This window comes from Tachysurus vachellii, chromosome 11, assembly GCF_030014155.1.
Source record: "Tachysurus vachellii isolate PV-2020 chromosome 11, HZAU_Pvac_v1, whole genome shotgun sequence".
Lineage (NCBI taxonomy): Eukaryota > Metazoa > Chordata > Actinopteri > Siluriformes > Bagridae > Tachysurus > Tachysurus vachellii.
Window position 1 is genome coordinate 6310416 of NC_083470.1, and position 26585 is coordinate 6337000.

The following is a 26585-nucleotide window of genomic DNA, read 5'->3' on the forward strand; positions in this document are numbered from 1 at the left end:
CTGAGGAACACAGACATCAGGTAACACGGAGCCAGTTAAGAGGCTGATTATCTCTGCTTTTGTGCACAGGTATGACATTAGATAGTTAGCCTCAGCCCTTACTGCCAGCAGGCCCCTGCTGCTTGCTTTGGCAGCTCCTGCACACTCGGGTGAATTATGAGACAAACCAGGCTACTTCTCTAACAGCCTGTCAAGCGTGGGAAATTTGTGAGTCTCCATTTAGTGTGCATTTAACTTGGTTACTATTTTCATTGTTGCCGGTAGAGGCATCCAAGTGAGAAATGTCTGACCAGTCAGTTCAGTCATCATTCTAACACAGACTTTATTCTGTAGACTAATGTGTTTGTGTGTGTGTGTGTGTGTGTATATAATAAACTGACCAAATCTTAACTGTTGTTCAGTTCAGTCAAAGCCGGTAATCCAGGGGTCTCGATATTGAATCCAACATTAACTGAGGGTTCATTCATTTGTAGCTGAAGTTCCAGGAGAGTACAGTTAGCTACAATCTCATAACAATGTCTCATAAAGATTGCCAGATTTTTCATCTCTTCCAGTACACAGGAACTCTAAGACTCCCCCTCCAAGAGCCCCCTTCCAGGGCTACGGTTTTTATCGACCTCTTTGAGGGCTTGCCTCCTTTTTTCCTTTTCCTAGCTTTTTCATTTCTTCTCTTCTGATTCAACCCCTTTCTCCTCTTCCAGGGTCTTGGTCCTTTCACTTTTTTTTTCCAGAATTCACCATTTTTTCCCAATTGCTCTGTTATTTTGTCCTCTTCTAGTCATCTTCTCTTTTTCCAGGGCCTGGCTTGTTTGTCCTCTCACAGGACGCAGTTCATTTCTCCTTTTCCAGGGCTCGGCTCCTTAACCTCTCTCAGGACTTAGCTCCTTTCTTCTCTACCAGTGCTCAGCTCCTTTGTCTTCTTCCAGTGCACAGTTGTTGTTTTTTGTCGCTCTCATCATGGGCTTCGCTTCTTTGTCCTCTGCCAGCACTCTACTTTTATCATATCTTTCTCGCCTCAGCTTCTTACCCCTGTCCTGGGACTCGGCTCTTTTGTTTTCCTCCTTCAGCTGCCTTTCATTATTCCTGGTCTTGGCTTTTTGGTGAACTGGGCACGTTTGCTGCAGTCTGAATCTGAGTGTGATTTTTTCCCAGCGTCCATGCAGCATTTGGTCTGGTTTCAGGATAACTTGCTTCTATTAAACCTCCTATAGGTAGTCTCAGGTTTGTTAACATGGTGTGCTTCCTGGTCCGCAAGACAGCTTTCACCTTGCCATTTTTTCATACAAACAATGCTCTGGTTCAGACTAAACTGCCAGTGTGAAAGCCGTGTTAATCCATTTTAAGCCCTGTTAACCTATTTTTACGCTTTCTGGAGACTCGCTTCCGCTGTTAATGCCATCAGTTCACTTCTTAGCCTGTGCACATTCCTTCTTATTCGATATTAATCGCCTTTCACTTTCTCTGGAGTTGTGTTTGTTTTCTGCTTTTTGGCTTTGGCTCTTGTTTTCCTTGGCTCCGGTTTTCCTTTCCTTTTCTCTTTCTCCAGGGATAGTGTGTGCTGGAAAAATTTCCAAGCGGTCCCAGCTCATCTCTACTTTTTATTTGAATTGGACTTGTCCATTGTCGTCCCTGTACTAATGAATTAGCCACAAATGCCTTTTCACTTAAGCTTTAACACAGCCATTATATTAACTATAAAACCATTGTTCTGGAAACCTACTTAGTTTATCAAGGTCTTAAATGAGACATTTCAAGTGTTGTACATCAGAATCTTAATTACAGTACACTGGCTTGTTTGATGTTCCCATGTCTGTTCTTGCATATTCATAAAACAGAACAGATGGTCCAAACATTTGGTTTTTAGGTAACTGCTTAGCAGTTTTTTTTTTCTTTTTTCTTCGAAAATACAGCTTAGCTGCGCATTCTGTAAAATATTATTGAGTGCTGTGTTGTTGTTGTTTTGCCTCTAGAACCCTCTGGTCTTGATTTACCTTCACAAGGTCACATTGCCAAAGGCGGTGTACATGTTTCCATATCAGAGCCAACTGGCCTGCACAGGCACACAGCTAATGAGTGTGCACATTAAGACCTTGCAGAATCAGTAAGGTAGAAATTTACTTAAACATGAGAGAAAAGGCACATTTTCAAACATTGTATTTTTTCATTATTACACATAGGCACTTATACAGTAGTAAAATGTTAGCTAGTCACCGTGCATGTTTGTATTTCCTCTAAGGGCCTTTTTACACCTGGTCACTTCATGCGATTTCTTTGATCAGATAGCTATCCGATGGTAAAAAGACCAGGTCTAAATGCCCTCCGAAACGTTTTCAAACCACTTCAGGAGGAGGTCTGGGACACATTTCAGATGAAACTGGACAGGTGTAAATGAATGTGGTTGTTCAAGCCACATACGTCAGCGCTATACTCCTCCCAAACGGAAGTACGTCACTCGCAAGTGACTCACGAGTCGTGTATCGCGCCAGAAACAAATAAATGTAAATGCTGTTTTTTTTGTAGCATAACCGTCGTAACAAGTTTTTCCGTCTTCTTTTTGATTGCATTCTGAAAACCGCATACACCAAAACGTGTTCCATTTCAATTACCCCAGAAATGAGGTAAAATATATTTGCATTTTGGGCGGGAGTAGAAAGATCTGATTGATATCCGATTCGCCGAGACGCATTTATGTGGCCTAATGTAAATGGAACAGTTTTAACAAATCAGATAGCTATCGGATCAGAGAAAACACATGAAGTGACCAGGTGTAAAAAGGCCCAAAGAGCAAGGTTACGTAAGAGATTTGGTGTCTTCAATGAGATCATTGTAGATCCACCGGTTCTTACGACCTTATTCCTTTTGGTTCTTATACCAACAAGTGGACGTTAGAAACAGAAAAGATTTTTTCCACCAGTAATGCGCCATCATTTATATTCCTACTGCTGCTTTTGTTGTCACAGGCTCAGAAGACTCGAGCAAATAGTCCCCACAAATGTGACACCCCCGGACCCCACCCCACCGCACCACCACCATCACCACTGTAAATTTCGACTCCTATGGCTAGTTTCAGCTTTAATCATGTCTTGAATGTAGCTGTCAGAAGAAATAAATGGTGAGCGTGGAGCCCAGCACCCACGTTCAGATCAGAGAGCAGCAAACTTGCCATCACAACATGTTTCAACTATGTAGTTAATGATGGAGCGCGTAGCCGTCGATCGCTGTGCCAGGCAGGACTAATAGGTCGGCCTGTCTTAAGATCAGTTTGGAACACGGGGAGGAGGGTAACACAGAGAGAGCAAGAAGAGAAAAAAAAACAGTGACCTTTTGAAAATGTGCTGCTTGGAGAAAAATGTTTGATGGTATAATGTTGTAAGCTTGGATCCCTTATTAGTTTACTGAGAAAGAAAGGCAATGTTTAAAGAAGAGCACGCTCTGTTTGCCCTAGCCTTTTAATTCCTCATTAAAGGAGCAGGGGACAAAGCCAAACCATGGACAACATATTCCTTATGGTGGGAATGTAACAGGAAAAAAAAATTTTATTCATTTTTAACCGATCATTCCAAACAAAGAAACTTTTTTTTTTTTTTAAGACAAAGGAAGCGATGTGATTTCGGTTCACAGGGATCTGCATCAAGGAATGGATCCCGAAGAACACGCGAAAAATTGAGTAGGAGGTTTTTAAATATATCGATATTCATTGAATATTTTTCATAGACATTAATGAAGTGCTGCTTAAAGGACGCCCATTTTTGACTCACTGGGTCCCAAATTTCACAGTAGATCTTTTCTGATCTAACAGGAATAGACTAAAATATTGTTTTGGTGCCTACTGTTCTCAACTGTTGATTTAGGTAATAACATTAGGATGAAGTCTTTCCAGAAAGTTCTAGAGGCATTTGTATGAGCACATTTATGAACTTGAGTGAAGCAGCTGAGCTTGAGGATCTTTAGAGAAACTCACAAGTTGAATCAAGTTATGTTTTGCAATCTTCTGTTTGTTGTTATCGTGTTATTAGAAATGATTCATTACTTCTAATTCCAGCAGTCCTGGGGTCCCCGTACCCCCCCCCCCCCATATCCCCCCACCCCCACTATTTCCAAAGCAAATTAAAATTATTGAGCACTAAAGAGATACCAACGCAAATAATGCGTTACACTCGCACCAAAAGCAATTACGAGATACTATTCAAGTGTTAAAGATAATTGGTTTAGTTATCGTTAAAGGTTATTTTGTGTGGAACAAACAGAGAATTTAAAATGCTATTCATATATTTAATGTGTGTTTGATCAGCTAATGACCGCCCAGCCTTCTGCACAACATTGTACTAATTGTTACTTTAATTATTGCTTTATTTTCCCTAAGCTGACTTAACTGTTTAAACAGATTTCTTTGTCATCACAGATAGCTTCCCATTTTTTTTTTCCTTTTCAATTCCATTTGTGTTTAAATTCTGGACATCGGTTTATAGTAAGAGCTAAGCTGATATTATAGAAGGAGGGGGACCTTCTCGCTGTAATTTCATCAGCGGCCGGCGCCGGGTTCGGATCTTATTAAAACACTGCTGCACTGTCACACACCTCGCTCGCCTTGTTCAATCACGGCTGCCGCAAACTTGTTTAAATCCAAATGAGTTTCTGCCGAGGTATATGCCGGATGTCATTTGGGTTTCCCATATCCCTGATTTATGAGAATCAGGTGGTGAAAACACCCCGGACCCCAGAATCCTTGCTTGATATTTAAAAATTAATTAACCCCCTGAGTGCACCACTGCTAGTTCTTTTCCCAGCTTCCCCGTCAATCTTCCTCTGTCTTTCACTCTTTTCATCCTCTCATCCTTCATCGCTTTCTCTTTTCGTTTTTCTAAAGAACTCATTGGAAATTACTACTAAAATCCCACTTACACCAAATAAACCTTCGATTTCATTGCCGTGACTTTGCGAGAGGGGGAAAGTCACGGTATTTATATCCCACTCTTAAAAGTTGCTTGTTCTGTTGCAGTTTTTGATCCAGCCTTTGAAATGTTCCACTTTGCTCTGCGCCGCTCATGCAGGAAGGGTTCACTGCTTTTAGTCTGTCTGAAACCTCAACTTACTTATCTGCTTTTCAAAAGAGTTCCAGAGACTCGGCACAGATTTTCCCACATCGCGGGAGATGAAACTCGGCTTGTGTTAAATGTTTGCGGCTTTGTAAAGATGTCAGGATTTTTGTACTTTTCATGCTTTTCCAACTAATTACCCAGCTATAGCGTTTCTGGTTGTTTGTGGTGTTCTGTTCGAATCGACACTCCAAATCCAGACAGTTCTCGCCACCACCACCCACATCAAGGTCATTTTTTTTTCTCCCAATGTAAAGAAACCCTCATCATCGTAACGTTCCCGTGAGCGGAATTTTAACCACTAGAAGATCAATGAGAGTTGTAGCAACATGCCGTTAGTATTCGTTAAGTGCACCCAAGGCTCCTAACAACAAATATTGGTTATGAGATGAGTTTGCAATTAGTCGCATACTGTAAATGAAACCAGCAGAGGTGATCTTCTTACACAAGGGGAAGGTCTGCTCTCGTCAGCATTAAATTTACAAAGAGAATTTTGTATTTATACTGGAGAAAAACTGCAGTGAGCAGTGAGACCATGTACTAACACTAGAATTTATTAAGTTTAGGTGTTAAATATTATATAATAAAACGTAACACGCACTTTTTTACGCATTTTGGGATGTTTTTATCGCACGTAGCGTAGATCAGATACTGAGGTGAAATCGTTCTTATTAGACTTTTTATTCTTAGAAATGAAGAATAAATAAATAAAGGTCGCTTTTTGTTTCGAATTTCATACGACTTCAGAGGTACGGATTCTAACCTGAACGTCATCTTCGTCTTCAGAACCTTTTGTAAAAATTGGGAATTGTTACCACTAGAACATGTGATTGTAATTCTTAAAATCTACATTTACACACTGCTGTTAAAAAAAAAAAAATCTTTTATTAACAACATACAACATCTCCAAGCGTGATCCATTTTTACTTGTAGATTACAAATTAGTCGATTCTGCAACCGGAAAACTGAATTAAATTAAGTAGAGCTTCAGACAGGCTGCTTGTCAGAAGAGATCCGAAAACCAGGACTGAAATCAGCTATAAAACAATAAAACATTATATTAACATGATAACTAGATTTGTAAAGTTCGTCGTGACAAACTTTGATGTTGGCTTTGACGATGCAAGTATTTGCAAAGGCCGGTGCTTTTTGGAGGCGAGTGGACAGAAAGCTAGGGTGCCAAAACATTTGGAGGTAAGTGGAGATGAGCATGTGACGTCATCCGAATACTCTTGAGGAAGATCCACACATTGGGCTGAGTGTTCTGATATGTCACATGTCCATGTTGTGCTAATTATTGATTTTCACGTGATATCACGTGATGTGATCAGAATACACGTGAGGCGGTTTCCCTCATTGTGCTGAGTGTTTTGATATATCACACATCCATGTTGTGCTAATTATTGATTTTCACGTGATATCACGTGACGTCATCAGAATACCCGTGAGGAAGTTCCCCTCATTGTTCTGAGTGTTTTGATTTGTCACATGTCCATGTTGTAAAAAGTGTTTTGATTTTGCATATTTTGGGGGCGGGGCTGCGGCACAACCAAAAGGCCAGTCGGTACACCAATTTAAACGTTTGTTCAGAGTATCACCCTAAAGGAGCTGGCCGAGTTTGGTGTAGATAGTTCAAAAGCTTGCCGAGTTATAAACCTTCAATGGGAGGTTAAAACCTTATAAACCTTTATAATGGGAGTCTGTGGGAAAAAAGGCCACTTTGAGACCCGGTACCGGAAGTACTGGTACTCGGATCGCTTAGAAAAGTAACAGCAACAAACTTCAGACCAGGGTCTACAATATATCCGAATTTGGTGCATGTGGCTCGAAAGCCCTTGGAGGAGTTACTCTTGATAAATATTTGTCTAAGCTTAAATAGGAAAACAGAATGTTGGCTTCTACAAAGCTACATAATGATGATTGTTATTATTATTTATTATTTACTGTAATAATAATTTCTAACTATAAGGATATAAATGTAAATATACTAATTATACTGATTCGTTCCAAATTGTTGATGGTTTCACAGCAGCTCTGTCACAAATCAGCTCCCTCAAAAATAAAAATAAAATAAATAAAAAAGCAATAAATAAAAAGAAGGAAAAGAGATTTCTAGTTGTATTGAGCCAGTTATAGAAGAATTAATTAAATATTAAGTACTTAATATTCGTACAATAAAATATTTATTCGTGCATAAGTTAATGTTAATCTGATTTTCTGCGTCGTCTTGTCGAATGCATTGATACAGCATTAAAGCTCTTTTTCCTGTAAGTCAGCAGAGTTTTCTCTGTGTGTACAGACACACATATAGGTTTATTCTCCACTTTCTGTGTTAGTTCAGTTTCCCCAAAGAAGTGCTACAGGTTCGAGTCTCAGCTCAGGTGGGAGCCCTGTGTTTCATTTTATTCAGGGGTTTGAGAATACAAACACTAATCATGTTGGATCTACGAAAGCTAACCTATGTATGAATTTTAATTGTGTGTGTGTGTGTGTGTGTGTGTGTGTGTGTGTGTGGAGGGTGAGTGACCTCTCACTTTAATCTGCAGTTGGACCCACACTCAATTTCTATTCACCTTCGCTTTCTCTATTCTCTGCCTGCTACGCAAATACACACACAATAACACACACACAAACACACGCACACACACACGCACCCACACACACACGCTCCATTGGCATAATCACTACTACTACTACTACTATGCTGACGGTCGCGAAGCGACAATGTCTGTTTTCATTTCTTTTCTATGCTACCGCTGTTCTCCATTCGCTTCGCTGTTTTGACAGCTTAGCCCAGGATTCCAACTTGATGTTTCTCTGCTTCAGGTTTCTCTTGATGGTATCCTTATACCGCAGTCGAGGTCTACCTCTCTTCCTTTGGCCAACAGGTAGCTGTGAGAACAGGATCTGTTTAGGAAGTCTGTTGGGTGGCATCCTCATAAGGTGTCCAGTCCACCGAAGATTCTTTCTGATCAGGAGGTCTTCCATGGATGGCAGTCCTGTTTTATCCAATATTTCCTTGTTGGTCACCTTGTCCTTCCACGTTATCTTCAAGATGGACCGAAGATGCCGCATCATGAAGGCATGAAGCTTCTTCACATGGAGTCTGTACACTGTCCAGGATTCGGCTCCATACAAGAGCGTAGATATCACTACTGCTCTGTAGATCTTGCCTTTCACTTTCCTGGACACATGGTGGTTATTCCAGAGTCTCTGGCGCAGCCTGCCAAAGGATGCACTAGCCTTGGCCATTCTCCTCTGTAACTCAGCATCTATTCGTCCGTCTTTTGCAACTGTGCTTCCAAGGTAGGTGAATTCTGGGACAGAGTTAGGTTTGTTTCCATCTACCATAATATCCACTTCCTGGGTTCTTGAAGAGTTTGGTTGGTACAGTACTTCTGTTTTCTTGATGTTGATCTTTAGACCGAACTTCTTTGATGCATCAGAAAAAGCATTTATGATTCGTTGCATTTCTTGTGGAGAGTGGGCAAGTAGAGCACTGTCATCTGCGAACAGCAGTTCCCTTAAGATAATTAATGCTATGCCACATCTAACTGTCTATAACTGTAAACCTAACCTAGCTTTCAGTAACAAAATTGCATTTTCTATATAATATAAAATATATACATATATATTTTTTTATTTTTAATAAAATAAAAAAATTAAATTAAATAAAATTAAATAAAAAAATTAAATGTTCCCACAAGAACAAAATTGTGTTATTCCTATTCTTCTGGGGCAATTGGTCCCAAATAAAGGCATGAAAACGTAAAAAATAAAATAAATAAATAAAATAAATAAATAAACACTCTCTGTTCCTCCTCATATCCTCCTTTTTTTTTTCTCCTCCACCTCCTAACTCTAACTCACTCTTCCTTTTCAATAATCTCTCATCCCACCATCCTCCCTCATCCCTTTCTTCCTTTCTTTTCGATCTGTTCTTCTTTATTCATTGTCTCCTTGTCACCTTCTCTGATTTCAGCCAACTCGATCGCAGTATTTTTTTCTTAGTGGAAAGCAAAGTCTTGTAGCTCACGTTCAGGCAGATGTTTCGTCTCCGGAGCATGTGATAGGGGTTCGGCTCAAATGGATAAATCTGTATCTTTGAAGGCTTTGTGGTATGAAGAGAGAGACTGAGCACGGAAGAAAGACACACGACTCTAATTGAACGTAACAACGTAGCAGGAGACTGGAACACATGCCAAAGACAGCACAAGAAAAGACAACGCAACACAACACAACACAGCAGAGGCAAGCTAATGACAGATGTGGCTGGCCGCTGTCCAGTCGTGGGCTGTCATTTTCCAGTTTGCGTTCCACAAAGACGAGGACAGATATTTAATTAGTGACAAGCTGTTCCCAATGAGATGTAAATTATCTTTATTTTCATTTGAACAAATGTTAAAAAAAAAGAAAAAAGGAAAGAAAAAAATTGTGTATGTGTGTATATATATGTATATATATACACACACACACATACACAATTTTTTTCTTTCCTTTTTTATATATATATATATAAATATTATTATATAAATATATATTAATATATATATATATATATCTATATATATATATATATATACACACACACACACACACACGCACGCACACATTTATTTGTATTATTTTTATATATATTTTGAAATCTTATACACCGTCATTTTTTTTTTGTATTTGTTTGTCTTTTGTCTTTATTTATATATTTGTCTGAAATATGTATTTATGCTTATTTATTTGATTTAGTTTTCCACACTGCCCACCTTTTTACCTGCCGCATGCAATTCTTCTGTACCCGGGACTCTACAAACGGGCCTCATTAGCCGTGAAAACAGGGTGTACATAATTAAAACAATATCCCGTTAACACAGCTGCTTTGGTGCAGCAAATTAAAAGAGGGGGAGTGCTGCGCCGTCTGCTTTTCCCTCACAGAACGTCGCTCCGCAGCCTCCGAACACGGCTAATTAGCTCAATAGGAGGAATATTTTAATAGCGATTAATGAGCCGTTGGTCTACGTGAGTTCTAATGTGACAGATCCCTAAATGGAAGATTTCATCAAAACCTGACTCGTTTCCCCCCACAACATGAGACTACATGTTTTCATCGCTCACTTTGTACTATTTATTTCAGCAGTAAACGTTTGCCAGTTTTTGGTTTTAATTGCCCCGTGTACGCAACTTGTTTTTCCCCCGTGTCATACCAAGGGTTTTTTTTTGTTTATTTTGTTTTTTTCCCTTTCTGGTGAGAATCCAGGGACTGGTTAACGTTCCACTGCAAGTTATCAGCAGCAATATCTGATTGAGAGCCTGAACTGACAGATGGTTGGCGTCCAGCATCCTGTCACATCCATCAGCACGGCTCCTGACAGCGGAGTGACACAGCGTTACACCTGCGCGTTCTGCAGAGCTGATAGCTTTCACACCGTTTCGTCACTTGAGTAAGAACGCTGCTGACGGGCTCGGGAGAGCGGGCGCAACTTCAAAGTCAAAGACTCTGTGATCACCCCGTTAGACTTGTCTGGAAGAGGGATAGAAAAAGAGAAACAGAAAGGGTTGAAGTAGGCCAGTAGTGGTAGTATTAGAACGCTAGAGATACATGATACTATATGTCATAATGATAATCAAGACATTAGCTGTGTCCCAAATCACATACTATCACTATGAATAGTGTGAGTTGTATGTTCACTAATTCCAGTATGAAGTACACTTCAGATACCCGAGTGATTCTCTAATTCCACTGAAAAACAAATGTGGGATGTTAATCACTTCATGCACTCAAATTTTGACACCCTGACCAAAATAATATAACCGATTGACCACATGCCTGTTATGTACAGTAGTGTTATGTACTTGCAGCCAAAAGGCCTGATTTCTTCCAAGTTTGTCATAAGGTAGAATCTACTAGGTCCCCCTCCTGTAGCATGTGCAGGTTTTCAAACTGCTGCTCATGCTACAGCACATCTGCACACACCTGGAGGCAAGTGCTATCTACCCTCTTCCTCATAAATGAGCTTTTTGTTCTGCTTTTAATTACAGTCTCTTGACTTTTTTTTGAAGTAGCAGCCTTTATTTTGTCACTTATGCATTATAGCTCAGTGAAATTCTTCAGGTTATACGGGCCTTGCTGAAGGGCTTAACAGTGGCAGCTTGTGCTGTGGCTTGAACCCCGATCCGCCAGTCGACAACCCAGTGCCTTCACTGCTTGAGCCACCAGTGCACCACTTTTCTACATAAAGTTGCTTTTGAACATTTATTGTTATCAGATTTTTTTGTGCAAATGTCAGTAAAGTTGTACTGAACATACAACTAGACGTAGTTCAGTCTTTCTATATGCCACTTTTTAACACCTATCTCTCCGAATGTCAATCTTGAAGCTGATGTCTTTGATTTCTTTCAGTTACAGTATCATGCAGGTTTGGCATCCAGCCTCTTAAACCAGCAGTCACTCAAGCGCTCAGCCAATCAGATAGGAGCTTCAGCGAAGAGGAGGCCGAAGGTCCAGCCCAGCACCCACGTCCTGACCACACAGTGAGTTCCGACTCCGCCACCTACACACACGTTCAATGCTTATCACATGCTTTAAGACAAAACAGTGTTTACTGCCTGCCATTGTGTATTGTATTCATTATTTTATTGCAAGGTCATTTTAGATTATATTACAGCAGAAAAAATATATGTGTATATAAGTTGGACACTTATAAGAATTTAAGTAAAAAAAAAAACATGTACTCTATATGATTTCATCTGTAGTCATAAAGTATATATATTAAAGAGAAGGAGACAGAGAGATATTTATTTACTTATTTATTTATCGTGCCATACGAGCACCTCAGACATTCGGACAGCTGGTATCTAATCACAGCTGAATTGATTAGGCTTATGTCTATTTCTCTACAGCACATAACTCTCTAACAACTTGATCGAAGCATGACATTTACTGCGTGAGGAAATCGCACTTAGCAAGCAAGGGTTCAGACATCTTGAGGCAGACTGACTGTTTCTACCGCCGCATTTATTAAACCGCCGCATAACACACGATCTTTGCACACAGACTGCCTAGGCCAGATTAGCATTTTACCTAAACTACTTTTAAAAAATATATAAACCAATAAATAAAATATAATCAATGCCATATTTATAGAATATATTTCCTTAAGTTGAGGTGAGGCAAAGTATGTTATTTGCAACAAATCCAAGTTGAACCATATTTTTCATTTTCTCAAATTCAGGATTTGATTCTGGATTTGGGGGGAACACGGTGGCTTAGTGGTTAGCACGTTCGCCTCACAGCTCCAGGGTCGGGGTTCAATTCCCACCTCCACCTTGTGTGTGTGGAGTTTGCATGTTCTCCCCGTGCCTTGGGGGTTTCCTCCGGGTACTCCGGTTTCCTCCCTCGGTCCAAAGACATTCATGGTAGGTTGATTGGCATCTCTGGAAAATTGTCCATAGTGTGTGATTGTGTGAGTGAATGAGAGTGTGTGTGCCCTGCAATGGGTTGGCACTCCGTCCAGGGTGTATCCTGCCTTGATGCCCGATGACACCTGAGATAGGCACAGGCTCCCCGTGACCCGAGGTAGTTCGGATAAGCGGTAGAAAATGAGTGAGTGAATGAATGAATGAACGAATCTGGATTTGTCTTCAGATTTTGTATCAGTGAGAAAAAAAAAAGTCACCACTTCCACAAACGCTCCTAGGCTGTTTTAATCCTCCTGAGATACACAAAGGCAAGAAAGCAAAGACAAAAAAAATAATAATAAAAACAATGAAGCAAATTACAAAATTAGGATTATAAATCTGTATAAAATCTGTATGTCTCCTGTTCGTTCCAATAGACACGTTTTTTTGTCATCTATTGACTTTTCTTTTCCTCCTCAGAGGCTGCAGCTAATGTTTAGATAACACACTAAACATTAAACTTGTCTGTCGCTAAGCATGTAGCCATAACATTCTAACAATACATTATCAGCATGTGTCACACTTATCAGCTAACATTGCTTCAGAGCAGGATTCATAATCTCCAGGTCAAGAAACGTTCTTCTACACGGGTTTAAAAGAGGAGTTCTTAAAAGAGAACAGTGCCTTCTTTTTAGGACACAAACAAAGTTTTCTAAATTCTACATTTGCTGTATAAGGTTTTTCTCCAGAAAAGAGAAATGCTAGAGAAAAACTGTTCTGGAATTCATCAAACCCAAACCCCGATGTCAAACAAATCTCATTTTTGAAGTGAAACATTTCCTCTGTACTTTGAATCTCACACTTCGTAATAAGAAACAGGTAAGTTATCGCTCGATACCCTGATGTCTCAGTCCATTCCCCTGCCGGAAAGAACCAGCAGCAGTTTCTTCTCCACAAGCTCATTTCCGCTTGCGTCGGCCCTGCGCTGTGCGTACGGCAGCGGAGAAAAACGCTGCATTGTTTCTGGTGTGTTGGGGTCATAGGTACTGCGCTTTGATTGGAGCCTCATAAGAGTGGGAACAAGGAGGATGAGAAGAGAGACAGCGTAGTTGTCTAGCTGGAGATGAAAGCTGGAAGCAAATGAAGAGAAGATGCAGAAATGGGAAAGAGCGAGAGAGAGCGAGCGAGAGAGCGGTCGTGGCCAGGTGCTTCTTTATTTCAGTGTATACAGGGCTGTATGTGAAGGCCACACAACAAGGAAGCACTCAGGAAAGTGGCTCCGAGGAAATAATCTCGGTAATGCTCTGGGTTTGGGGGTTTCAGCAGCGGCGCGGATGTGATGGGCTTTTCTCTGGAGCCGTCTGTGCGGGTCACGTCTCTGCCACATGGATCTCATGAACGTGTTTATCTTGGTTACAACCCTAACTAATAAATCTTCATGCAAAGGAAAATCTAAAGGGTGTCTACCCTCTGACCCCTTGCGCCTAACGTCAGGTCAAAGAATCATTCAAAATGTCAAAATCTGAACATTCCCTCTTATTTCTTTTGGCCTGGCAAGAACATATCATTAAAGGTCACAATAAAGTCAGTCTGTCATGATAAATCTGCCATGCTGCAGTGCATTGTGGGTCTGCGATAGAGGCGTGCTGATGTTTAAGGCGTGGAAAGGGCGAGTTCGGGAAGGTGAACGGAGACAGCGGTTCCTCTGTCAGGTGCTATTGTCCTGATGAATTTGCCATTTCTAAAAGGAGTAGCGCATGAATTATGCAGCATTGCCTTCATGCTGGTCTGCTCTTATGTTTTTTTTTCTCTCTTCCCCCTTCAAACATTTCCATTCTGCTTCGCCAGCTAGTTTTCCAAAGCTACAAGCAAAATGTTAATGCTGCGACTGAGTGTGATAATTGGGTATTTGTGATTATAATGCGTTGTTTGTATTTTGTAACTTTTTTAATTAAAAAAAAAAGAATATTTGTCCTACATAGTAGTCATTAGATTCCTGCAGCAGGTCACATGAGGCAGGGAAGGTCTTCATTCAGTCAAGTATTTTTATTTCTTACACAAAAGGACAAAGCATCAGAATATACAATTTATTGTGTGCTTTTTTTGTTTGTTTGTTTTTAGATAAATACAGATCAAAAAAATCGAATCAACAAAACAGACTCGCACGTTTCATTAATCTGAATGAAAACCTGTTGCGTAATTCAGACATACAGTCCATCAGCATCAGAGTCTAAAGTTAGCAGTTATTGACTTATTATTACCGTATCAGGGTGGCGTTCCATCCTGCAGACTGAATGGAAATCAGCTTATCAGACATTCTCGATCAGTATAAACAAACGCATGATTTCCTGGCCACAAGTCTGATATTAAATGAGTCAGGACTCCGTTGGCTTTCAGTGTGAGACGTGTGTTTTTCTCGCTGTTGATAACCTTACACAGAATCTTAGTGATTAACGATAACACCTTCAAATCTGAGATGATTATCAATAAGCACTTGGGGCATCACTGAGAGCAGAAATGGGTTTGATGTCACTGTTTACTTTGAAGATAGAAGCATTTGTGTGGAAAAAAAAGAAGTTTTTTTTTTCTATGAATGTATTAGCCTGAGTAGTTATGAAAAACTAAAAATTTGAGCCTTGAGTGTCTACTTTCATATGAGCTTCATATTGACCACCACTGTGGAGTGGGGACTTGACATTCAATGCTGAACATGGACACAATTGAAACGGGTGCAAATGACATTTTTTGGTCTGGTAAAAACGTTTTTCAGAAAAAATGTATACATTTTTAATCATATTGCCGTGGTATAAGAAGAGTAATGCACTTTCGGCTGTGTTGTGACAGGAAAATAATCCACGCTGGAGCTGTAATCTTACCTCCACCTTGCTTTAGGCTGCATCAAACCACCCCGGTGTGGATTAACTTCCAGTGACACAAAGCAATGAAACATTGGTTATGTGAATTCTTACCTATCCCTGGCAATATTATTTAGATTTATCAGTAGAATGACTTCCCTGTTTATCTCATTAAAAAAAAAAAAAATTCGGCTATTAAAGTTGAACACTGTTTGAAGTGTTACAGCAGCAGTACTGTGGCTCTCGAGGATGCAGGATGGAGTAGCTTAGCGCTAAAGCAGAAACTCACAGAGTGACTGAATCTTATTACACCGTCGTGCTCATGTAATTCAGGTCCCCAGGAAGCAGCAAGCGATTATATTCGGCTGTGTTCCTTCTGTGTAGTTATTAATCCTCTGAGCAGAATTGGGCAGCATTTAATCAGCTAATCTGGCACAGAGGGAGCAAAACCTTGCATGCAGACAAACTCCCAGCATCTATTTGGACAGCAGTTATAGTTTAATATATACACACACACACACACACACACACACACATATATATATATATATATATATATATATATATATATATGTGTGTGTGTGTGTGTGTGTGTGTGTGTGTGTGTGTGTGTGTGTGTGTGTGTGTGTATATATATATATATATATATATATATATATATATATATATATATATATATATATAAATATATACACACACATACAAATACACATATGGTACATGGGTTATATCTTAGGACTCTCACTGAAACTTTGGACTGAGCGCTACTGAATTCTGTGTTCTGATTGGTTAGAATTCACATGGTGTAATGCCTTGTTTCTGTAGTAGTGTACATATATATTCAAATATACTTGATTTTGGTGTATGTGTGTGTATATTGTATTGTCTTTTGTTTGTTTGGAGATTGTATTGTCTTTTAGTGATGAGTGTGTGTGTGTGTGTGTGTGTGTGTGTGTGTGTGTGTGTGTGTGTGTGTGTGTCATGTGAAAAAATTAGGACAGCCCATGGAAGCCTGTGGTTTTTTTTTTCTTTTAAATAGTGCATTTAAAATAATGTGTGCATTTTATTTTCATTTTAACAATATTGAAAGATTCACGTAACAATTAACTAAGCTAAACAATTAAAACCAAAGAAACAATTAAACTAAACAATGAAAACCAAAGACTTTTTTTTTTTTAAACATATCTTTAAAATAAAATAAAAAATCTTATTTCTTGTGAGGAAAAAGAAAGGACACCCCTTACATTTATTTGTACTTAAAATGGATAAAATGATCTACAGGTGTATTGCATCGGGGAAAATTATTAGATCATTGTTACAGAGCATTTTGAAGAAGGCTTGTTTTATTTAAACCTCAGATATTTAGTTTGCTCTTAATTGTTGAAGTGAGAGGTATCACCATGGTGAGATCCAAAGAGCCTTCTGAGACCTCCAGAAAGAAGATTTCTAATGCTTAGCGATAAGGGATAAAAAAATCTGGTAAGGGATAAAAAAGATCTCAAAAGAATTGTAATCATCAATTACACTGTCCGGAAAATCATTTACAGTGGAGAACGTTTAAAACACCTGCCAACATTGCCAGGTCAGGCCATTCATGCGAATTCACTACAAGAGCAGACCACAAGATGCTTAAAGAAGTCTTCAAAAACCCTAAAATATCATCACAGGACCTACAGCAAGCTCTTACTGCAGTTGATGTCAAAGTGCATGAATCTACAATCAGAAAGATACTGAACAACTTTATCATGAGAGGTGTGCAAGGAGGTCTAAGAAAAACATGAGGACAAGACTGAAGTTTGTGAAAAAACACGGAGACAAAGGCTAAGACATCTGGAACAATGTGCTTTGGTCACATAAGTCAAAAATGTAATTATTTAGTCCCCATAAATGAGGGCATGTTTGGCATAAACCTAATACAGCATTTCAGGGGAAAAAAACTTAATACCAAGTGTAAAACATGGAGATGGAAGTGTTATGGATTAGAGATGTTTGCAGCAGGACCTGCTCATCATAGAATCCACTATGATTTTACATTGTATCAGAAGGTGCATAAGACCATCTGTCAAGCTGTTGAAGCTGAAGCAGAACTGGACCTTGCAACATGACAGTGACCTAAAACAGACCAGTAAATCCACCAAAGACTGGCTGAAATGTAAAAAACAACATTCTGGAATGGCCAAGGCAAAGCCCAGATCTAAATCCTACTGAGATCCTGTGTGGTGATTGGAAACAGATTGTGCATGCAAGAAACCCCTCAAACATCACACAGCTGGAAGAATTCTGCTTTTAAGAGTAAGGGAAACATTTTTCCAGTCGATGTCTGGAACTGGTAAATGACTTCAAAAAAGTCTCATTGAGGTTATTTCAACCAAATGGGGGAAAAACAAGCTATTAGGGGCACATGGTGTCCTAACTTTTCCCTCAGTTGACATACAAATTTTTGTTGGTTTCATTTGTTTAATAAGTGAAAACAGTGATTATTTTTGTTGTTTCCATGGAGCTACAAATTAAAACAGGATGTTGTCATCTCTTAATAAAGAACTGAATATTTATTGGGGTGTCTTAATTTATTCACATGACTGTATATGTAATGTCTTTTCTATGATAGCTGGACTCATGTTCAACACACGACAATCAAAGAGATCTTGTGATGTTTTTATAAATTCAATATTTCTGTGAGGGGTAATTTGTTTAACATTTTGGGAAGGAGTCTCCAGTGTCAGAGCTTTTCTGACTTCAGGACAAAGGGCTTTACTGTTTTTCAGTAACATGACAAGCTTTTTTTGTCTTATTTATTTATAAAGTAATGTTAAGAATTAATGTGTCACAAAGGATCCCCAATATTAAATGTAACTAGAAATGTATAAGAACTACATGTTGTCCTTAACTCATAAGATTATCTTATAATTAATAACACCACACTGTTGTTGGTTATGTTCCTATAGCATACCATGTCGAGAAAATATATTAAGGGTTTTGTGTGTGAAGTTTCTGGCCTCAGCACATGGTGTGCATCGAGGAGAAAATGTGCAAAGAACATATATATGTTGTTCAAATCCTCAGCAGAGCAGAGCTGTCGCTTAAATTCTGTCACTTTCCGTCATCCCGGATGACACCAGTCCCATCAGGACATCAATGTTTCGTCATGGGATAAAGGTAATCAGTCAGAAAAAATTGGTATTGATTTGCAGTGACGCTTCATCTTAAGAAGACTTAAGTCTTGCCAGCAAAATAAATATCTCTACAAAATCCCAGAGCCACCAATTTCTCCCTTGAATTTGTTTCCCCATTTCCAAATATTGTCATGTGAAATGTTTTAGATACAATTTGTGCAGAAATGTGCTGATCTAGCCGAATGGTATATTCCAGTGTCATGGGTTCCGTTAAGCGGCTCTACAAAGGCAAGTTATGACACAGACCACTCGACGTATTTGAAAGCAAATCTAATAAGAATTTGTTTACCAGTTTTCTGATGAAACAAGGGTCTAATTTCAGTGCTGCATTGCAGCAGAATATCCACAGCTGGAGCGATATGAAAATTTCAGTTGCCGGTGATCTCTGATTAGAGCGAAAGATGAAGGCAGTAACACCCCCCCTCCATCCATCAGCATTCATTGCAGCCTCTCACACAAGCACAAGAAAAGGCTATTTGATCACGTCGTAGCATTAATCATACAGTGCGGAAAATATGTTGCCCTGTTATACAAAGAAGAACAAAGTTCAAAGTCTGGAATGTTTTTCCCCACAACCCGGATATTTTGCTATCAGAATTTCACCCCAAAGCCTTTTCTTTTTTTTTTATTAATTATTGATTTTTGTATAATTTAACCACGCCATGCGTTTATCATTTTGTGGAAACGGTTTCATCATCCTGCCGGCCAGCAAAGATAATCTGGTGCATTACATTCGGGAGTCTGTTCATAGTGAATTCTTTTTTAACCGCCCAACAGATCCTCCCCGGTGTCTATCTCCACCAAGTTCTCATTAACTTTGCATTTAGATTACGTGTCGGATAAAAGAAAGCCCTTTCGGGCTGGTGGTCAGAGAGACGCCTTGTTCCTTCCGACTCGTTCTGTCATCTCTGGCTCTCATCAGAGCGCCTTACACGTCAACTTCAAATACACGTATTGACCAAAGTGATTTGGTTTCAGTTCATTCACCGAAAGCTGCATGGAGGCCGTGTTTCACACAGCTCTGTGGTAAAGACTGGGTATGTTTAGAACCACCCAGACCACCAGGGGGCCTCATGATTTGTGAATAAATGTTTTTTTTCATCAACAAAAAACATATATGTGGTGTGTAAAGAATATAAACTTATAACGCAATTTATATAACTTATGCCAGGATATCACCAAGAAGAAGCGATCACGAACCATTCGAATCAATCTGAGCCAGAACAAGATCGAGCAGTGTTTCCGAATAACCAGTAAGACATCAATGCAATTTAAACAGATGTAGTTAATTTGTACATATTCTTCCACTTGCTGGTGTAATTCAAATGGAAAAGGTCAGTGGCTAACTAACTAGCTAGCATCCTAAGTAAGAAGTTTTAGACTTTTACAGATTAACTTACTAACTCATTATTATAAGCAGATAGCAGTCAATTGATTAAAACATTAATTAACGAATTCTTTCACCATGCTGAGTAGCCTAATGTTTGGGGTGTCAGCATTTTGAACCAACTGAAAGCAACTATATATATCGATCCAGATTATTTTGAGCTAATTTCTGAGGTTGCAGTTAGCAGTTAGCATGTTAGCAGAATTTAACATCTAGCAATAAGCCCAGTAATATCTTGGGCTGTATTTCCTGAACAGAGATTTAAAAAAAAAAACATTCTCTTTTTTTTTTTTTTTTTTTTTTTTTTTTTTTTTTTTTTTAAAAAAGTGTGTGGATTCCTCACCATCTCACTCATATGCAGTTCTTCCCCAAACTTTAGCCACAAACCTGAAATCACACAATGGTATAGAATGTCTTCGTATCTTTATAATTAAGATTTCTTCTTACTTATAAGAGGCCCGAAAATATTCATGGTGGGTTAAGGGGGTTAAGCCCTGCCTCTGACTCAACACCATAGAACACTTTTGGGATGAACTGGAACACTGACTGAACTCCAAACCTAATCACTATAAATCAGTGCACCTTACTAATGCTCTTATAGCTGCATGGACAAAACGCCACAACAAAATTCACCTGCAAATGAGAACTCTCTACCAATTGCTCACGAGCCCGTAACCATTCATACCTTACCTCAGAGTGCTATGAGGTTTGAGACAGAAGATTGGAGTATATATGGTTACATTCATGAATTATTCATTTTGTTAGAAATTTTGCTTTCTTTATTTAGTAAAATACAAAAGAAATCTAAATCTTGAATGACGGAACACACTAATTCACTAATTAGCATATTTTAAGAGGCCAAAAATTAAATTTGTTTCTTGTTTTTGGTTGTGTCCATGTGAATGTCTTTGTCATGTCACACTCCACAGTGGTGATTAATGACACAGATGAAACTACATCAATATAATATAAGTATATGTAACACTAAGTATATATAACACTACAATATAAGTATTTTTATATATTGTTTTTACCTAACTTATAAAAACTGTTGTTTTTTTTCTCACAAAGATGTTTAACAAATCTTCAAAGTAAATGATGATATCAAACCCATTTTTGCTCTCAGCGATGTCCCACATGCTTGTTCACAATCATCTAAACTCTGATACTGTTATCATCAACCATTAATATTCTGTGTAAGGTTATCCCAACAGAGGGGAAAAAATCTCTAGCACTCAAACTCGCGGCGATAAAATAATTTGTTTGTTTATACTGATTGAAAATGTCAGATATGATTTATAAGATCATACATTTCCCTGCTTTCTGAAAACATTCTTTGTCTCTCTTAGATAGGAACTCTGCACACAGTTTGTTAGTACATCCTGATTTTCCCCAAAATCTAGTGGGAAGGCTTCCCAAAAGAGTGGGGGTTATTATATCAGCAAATAAATGGCTAGAATATATGACACCTCGTTCTTTAGTAAACGAAAACTTTCTTGAAAATTACCTCTGATATAGACTGTTGTTCCTGATGATTATTTGCCAATAACAGAATGCTTCACCATGCTTCATGTTGTACATACTGGACAATAGTAGCCTACGGTGGCCGAGAAGTGCAAAACAAATTAACAAATCCGAAAACACATTAACAAATCCGAAAGCACGTTAACAAATCCAAAAGCACATTAACAAATCCGAAAGCACGTTAACAAATCCAAAAGCACATTAACAAATCCGAAAAAACGTTAACAAATCCGAAAACAAATTAACGTTTCAAATCCGAAAACAAATCCGAAAACAAATTAACAAATCCGAAAACACATTAACAAATCCGAAAGCACATTAACAAATCCGAAAGCACATTAACAAATCCGAAAGCACGTTAACAAATCCAAAAGCACATTAACAAATCCGAAAAAACGTTAACAAATCCGAAAACAAATTAACGTTTCAAATCCGAAAACACATTAACAAATCCGAAAACACATTAACAAATCCGAAAACACATTAACAAATCCGAAAACACATTAACAAATCTGAAAACACATTAACAAATCTGAAAACACATTAACAAATCCGAAAACAAATTAACGTTTCAAATCCGAAAACAAACCCGAAAACACATTAACAAATCCGAAAACACATTAACAAATCTGAAAACACATTAACAAATCCGAAAACAAATTAACGTTTCAAATCCGAAAACAAACCCGAAAACACATTAACAAATCCGAAAACACAACGACAAGTCAGACAACCCGGAAACGGTAGGTATCATTTTTGAATGGAAACTTACCGATCATTGGACAAGTCACCTGTCACTCAAGATATACAGGTATGGAATCTTATGTGTAATGTGTAAAGTTCTCCGTTTAAATAAAGTTCTCCATTCAAGAAAATAACAGAATTAATCAACAGTAATCAATTCCATCCATCCATTCCAACTTTTCCCTGCGGCAGACTGTTGAACTTCATGTATACCTTGAGTGACAGGTGTCTTGTCCAATCACAAACTATACCAACCGCTTCCGGGTTGTCTGAATTGTTGTTGTGTTTTCGGATTTGTTAATGTGTTTTCGGATTTGTTAATGTGTTTCGTGCACCGATTCAGACAACCCAGAATAGTGTGAATAGTTTGTGAATAGTTTGTGAACTTACCGATCATTGGACAAGACACCTGTCATTCAAGATATACAGATGAATTAAGCATTTAAGCATTTTGCAGAGGCAGGTATTCAGTCTGCTTTTCAAGACAGCCGGTGACTCAGCTGTTCAGACAGGCAGGGAAGAGAAAGTCTTGACGCATGTCTTGAGGGATGGTAGTTCAAGTCGTGTCTTCAGGTAGGTGGACGCTGGTCCGTTTTTGGCTTTGTATCGATGTGGGCAGCTATAGGAAGTGGAGTGAATGCAGCAGCAGTGAAGTGAAACATGCTCTGCAGTTGCATTTTGGATCAGCTGTAATGGTTGTATGGAAGATACAGTAGTCTGGTGTTGGGATGACGAGAGCCTGAACAAACACCTGACTGGCCTCTGTGCCGAGAAGTAGCCAGATTCTCTAGATATACCTTCATGACCTCAAAATATACCTTTCATGATCAAGAGTATTACACCAAGTCTTCATGAGTTTCAGATGGTCAGCTCATAGAGTTCTTTAGGGAGATGATGAGATCTTTGTTTTTTGGGGCAGAAATCCAAAGAAGTATTGATCACTGTATATGTATTAGTGTAATATATTTCACACTAGCAAGCGGCAAAATTTTTTAACAATATCACACAATACGGGTCACGATATACACATTTGCTAACAGTAGTGTTGCATTAAAAAAAACAAATACTTTTATTTAACGTTTACAGAATTAAGCGATAAAAAACTTTTAACATCATATCTATATGTATCTAATCACACACCATGCCCATGATACCTCCAAAAGGTCTACAGTCTTCGAGCAAACCAACAATCTCTTCTACGTCCTTCCAAGCTTTATATTTCATAGCAGTTTCCCTAAACACATTTAATGAGAGTTCATATAAGACAAAACCATGCTTAGATGGTTTTCTTACATTTTTGTGTATCAGGCTCCACAGGGTTCGTCTTAGGAATACAAGCCAAGGGTTTGGATTTAAAGTATTGCAACATGATACCTAATTTGCCTAGAATTGAGAGAATATCAATTTAAATGTCAATTGTGAGACTATCTATCTCTTGCTGAAATTGTGTCGTGCACAGGAAAAGAAAATAATCGGCTTACTATCACTTTGCCTCTTCTTTGGGTGCACTTTTTGTGCATCGGCATACTGATGTGTATGGTGAGTTAATTCAGCACCAGACCTGGACTGTTATGTGAGCTGGAAAGACCTGAGTGTACATAAGCCAAGTTATAACTTGCTGGAATTTCAGCAATTCCACCCACAGTTGAGCAAAGCTTGTCGTTTTTGCCTAATGTGCTTCTGCTTAGCTTTAATCATTGTCCTTCATTTGCTTATTCACAGCCGAGCAGCTACAATCTAGATCTTCTATGCGTCATGAACCAGTGTGGCATTTGCTCTCAGATTGAACCCAGCCTGCAATGATTCAATGAATCTGCTGGTGATTAGCAGGCAATTAAAACAATGCTAATTAAAAGGCCTGTAGCAGAGCCTGAAGGAAAAGGATAGACATTATTTCTAAACAGAAGCTTTGAAGCGAGAAAAAAATGAGGTAGCTTCTGAGTGGTTCAGCAGCAAACTGCAAATCACAAGCTTTAGTTACAAACCCTTCTCTATTGTGCTTCCCATGAACCAAAGATGCATGGAGATTGAGTAGATTTCACACCTGAGACTGATGAAGCAGTGAGATATTAAAGCATGTCTTGTCTTGTCGCTGGCTTGGCTTCCCTCTGCGTTGCCAATTGAGATGTAATTGCACACCCCATTCAATTACCTTTAAGCTCGGCTATTGCCAATAATCTGCCAGTAGCGCAGAATATTAACAACTTGGCTCATTTAGAAAGACTTGCTGCAGATGTGCAGTACATTTCCAAAACGGAATATTATTAAAATAATCAGATTTTAGAATTAAATCAACAACCAGCACATACTGTAATATAGAAAATCAAGTGCTCAAGGTCATCCAAGTTGGTGAGAAAAGAACCAGCAGTTAAAAAGAGTGTTAGGAAATGTTATAAAATTATAAAAATGTTTCTTATGCTTTTGTTATTAAAATGAATGAAATCAATACCAGCACAAAAGGATCCATGCCTCTTTGTCTCTTGCCAGTGGCATCCTATAGAAGACCTTGTCTGGAGCAGCAACCACCTACCTTAACACTCTCCTTGAGGTTTATGTTTCTTCTTACCAGTTAACAAGTGATGCCAGATAGTAGATACTCAACATGAAACTTCAAACTGACCCCTTCACCTAAGTGCTGGTATGAACTTCCAACCTCTATATTGAGAGCAGTACTTCAGTCCATTATCTACTCTGTGCACATTTGCTCCTCTAACACTCAGCATTAGCACCTGTGCCTCCTTACTTCCTGAAAAAAAAAAACAGTGTTTATTGTTTGTTGTAAGTCCTTTGGCTGCTCCCAGTTCATGATTGCCATAGCAGATCATCCATTTTTTCCAGGCTTGAGACCAGGATTGAGAGTTAAGCCCTCAGAAACAAGGTCGGTTCCCTGCTTTGGAATAGAACCCGGGCCACGGCTGGGAAAGTGTAGGATCCTACTGTGGAATGACCAGAAACATTTGGGTGGGGGAAAAAAACAGTTTTTTAAAGACATTTTTTCCAAGATTTTGGCCTCCATCGTGTAACAGGACTTTGAGGTATAACCACAAGGTATATACAGTATATATTTGCACTCAGCTGTGTTAGGAAAATTTTTACCACAATCATAGATTGTTGCTTGCTTTTGATTTTGATTTACAGGGAATATTCAAGAAAAAAACAACAGAGCAGTCTTTGAGAATTCCTACATGAAATTGTCATACCATCAGGACGTACATTTATAACTGAAATATAGACGATGTACACTTTTGTCTTCATAACTTTCAAATGACTTCTGCAACTAATCCTCTCACCCTAGCCAACCTCTCTCTGGCACTTCTGTAATGAATTTTTTTCCCCTTTTTGTGAGGCCAGTCCCTCAAGTCTATTGATAGCTGATGGCAAGGGAGATTTTCATTAAATCCTTATTAGAATTGACCCGCCAATACAAGGAGGGTGACTCTTCTCAGTTGCGGTTCTGCTGACTCGAGGGATGGCTCAAGGATTCAGCTGTCCAACCCCGAGCGTTCTGATGTCTAACGAGCAGCAAGCTCAACGTCTCTGACAGGGGTTTCAAATAATTCATATTCTCCTCTAAACAGTGAAGGTGAGCAAGGCATTCAGAGAGAAAATCTCTGTTTTACAGACCACCGCTGAACAGAGGCTTGTTTTATTACAAGATCTCCTGCTTGTTTCTCTCAGTGGGAAAGTGTGCTCTGTTATTAAACTTTTGCTTGCTGGCATCGTGTTCAGGAATAAATGAAAAAGTTCTTTGTATTCAGAGGAGATATAATTTCTTTAGAGTAAACAGCTAAGCCGTATCATAACTAAGCTGAGGAATAGAACTGGGTGAAAATTACAGCAGAGTTATTATTACCATCTTGAATTTTCTTTTAACATCTTGTTTTATTCTTCAGCACGAACTAACAATTTTTTAATCATTAAAAAAATGACACCATGCTTTACCCATTTATAGCAAAGCAAATTAGTTTTCGTTGCGACTTAAGTTGTTGTGTCGTGTTGTTTTAGCTTTCACACTGTCTTCGTAGCATGAAAATACTGCTCACGCATATGTATAGCGAAGTGAACACTTTTATTGAAAGATCGAAATAAAGTGCTGTAACATGACAACAGAAGGATGCTACAAATGCTGTAAAATGAAAACTAGTTGTTTCTTAAAATGAAAGGTCAATTCTTTTTACCTTTAAGTTGTATAAAAACTGTATCCCTTCTCTAACAAACACTGTAGCAGCTATAAACAGTTGTTCATTCAGTTGTCAAAAAAAAATAATAAAGCAGGTTGTTATAAGAGAAACCGTTAGGTATGAAATCGTCTGTATTGAGGATTTTCCCCATGTCTGAATATGTAAAATTGCAGCTTTAAATCTATCAGGTACAAAAGCTGACACTGGAGACTCCTTCTTCTCATTATATCAAC

General features: G+C 38.7%; 1 protein-coding gene across 1 annotated transcript in view; it reads left to right on the forward strand.

The window, feature by feature from the left end:
* Window positions 1–26585, forward strand: part of med27 (mediator complex subunit 27) — a 57013-nt gene that overhangs the window by 8578 nt on the left and 21850 nt on the right. The window contains exon 3 of the mRNA XM_060882079.1: window positions 11491–11621. Coding sequence (XP_060738062.1) covers window positions 11491–11621 — 131 coding nt within the window. The remainder of the gene's footprint in view (window positions 1–11490; window positions 11622–26585) is intronic.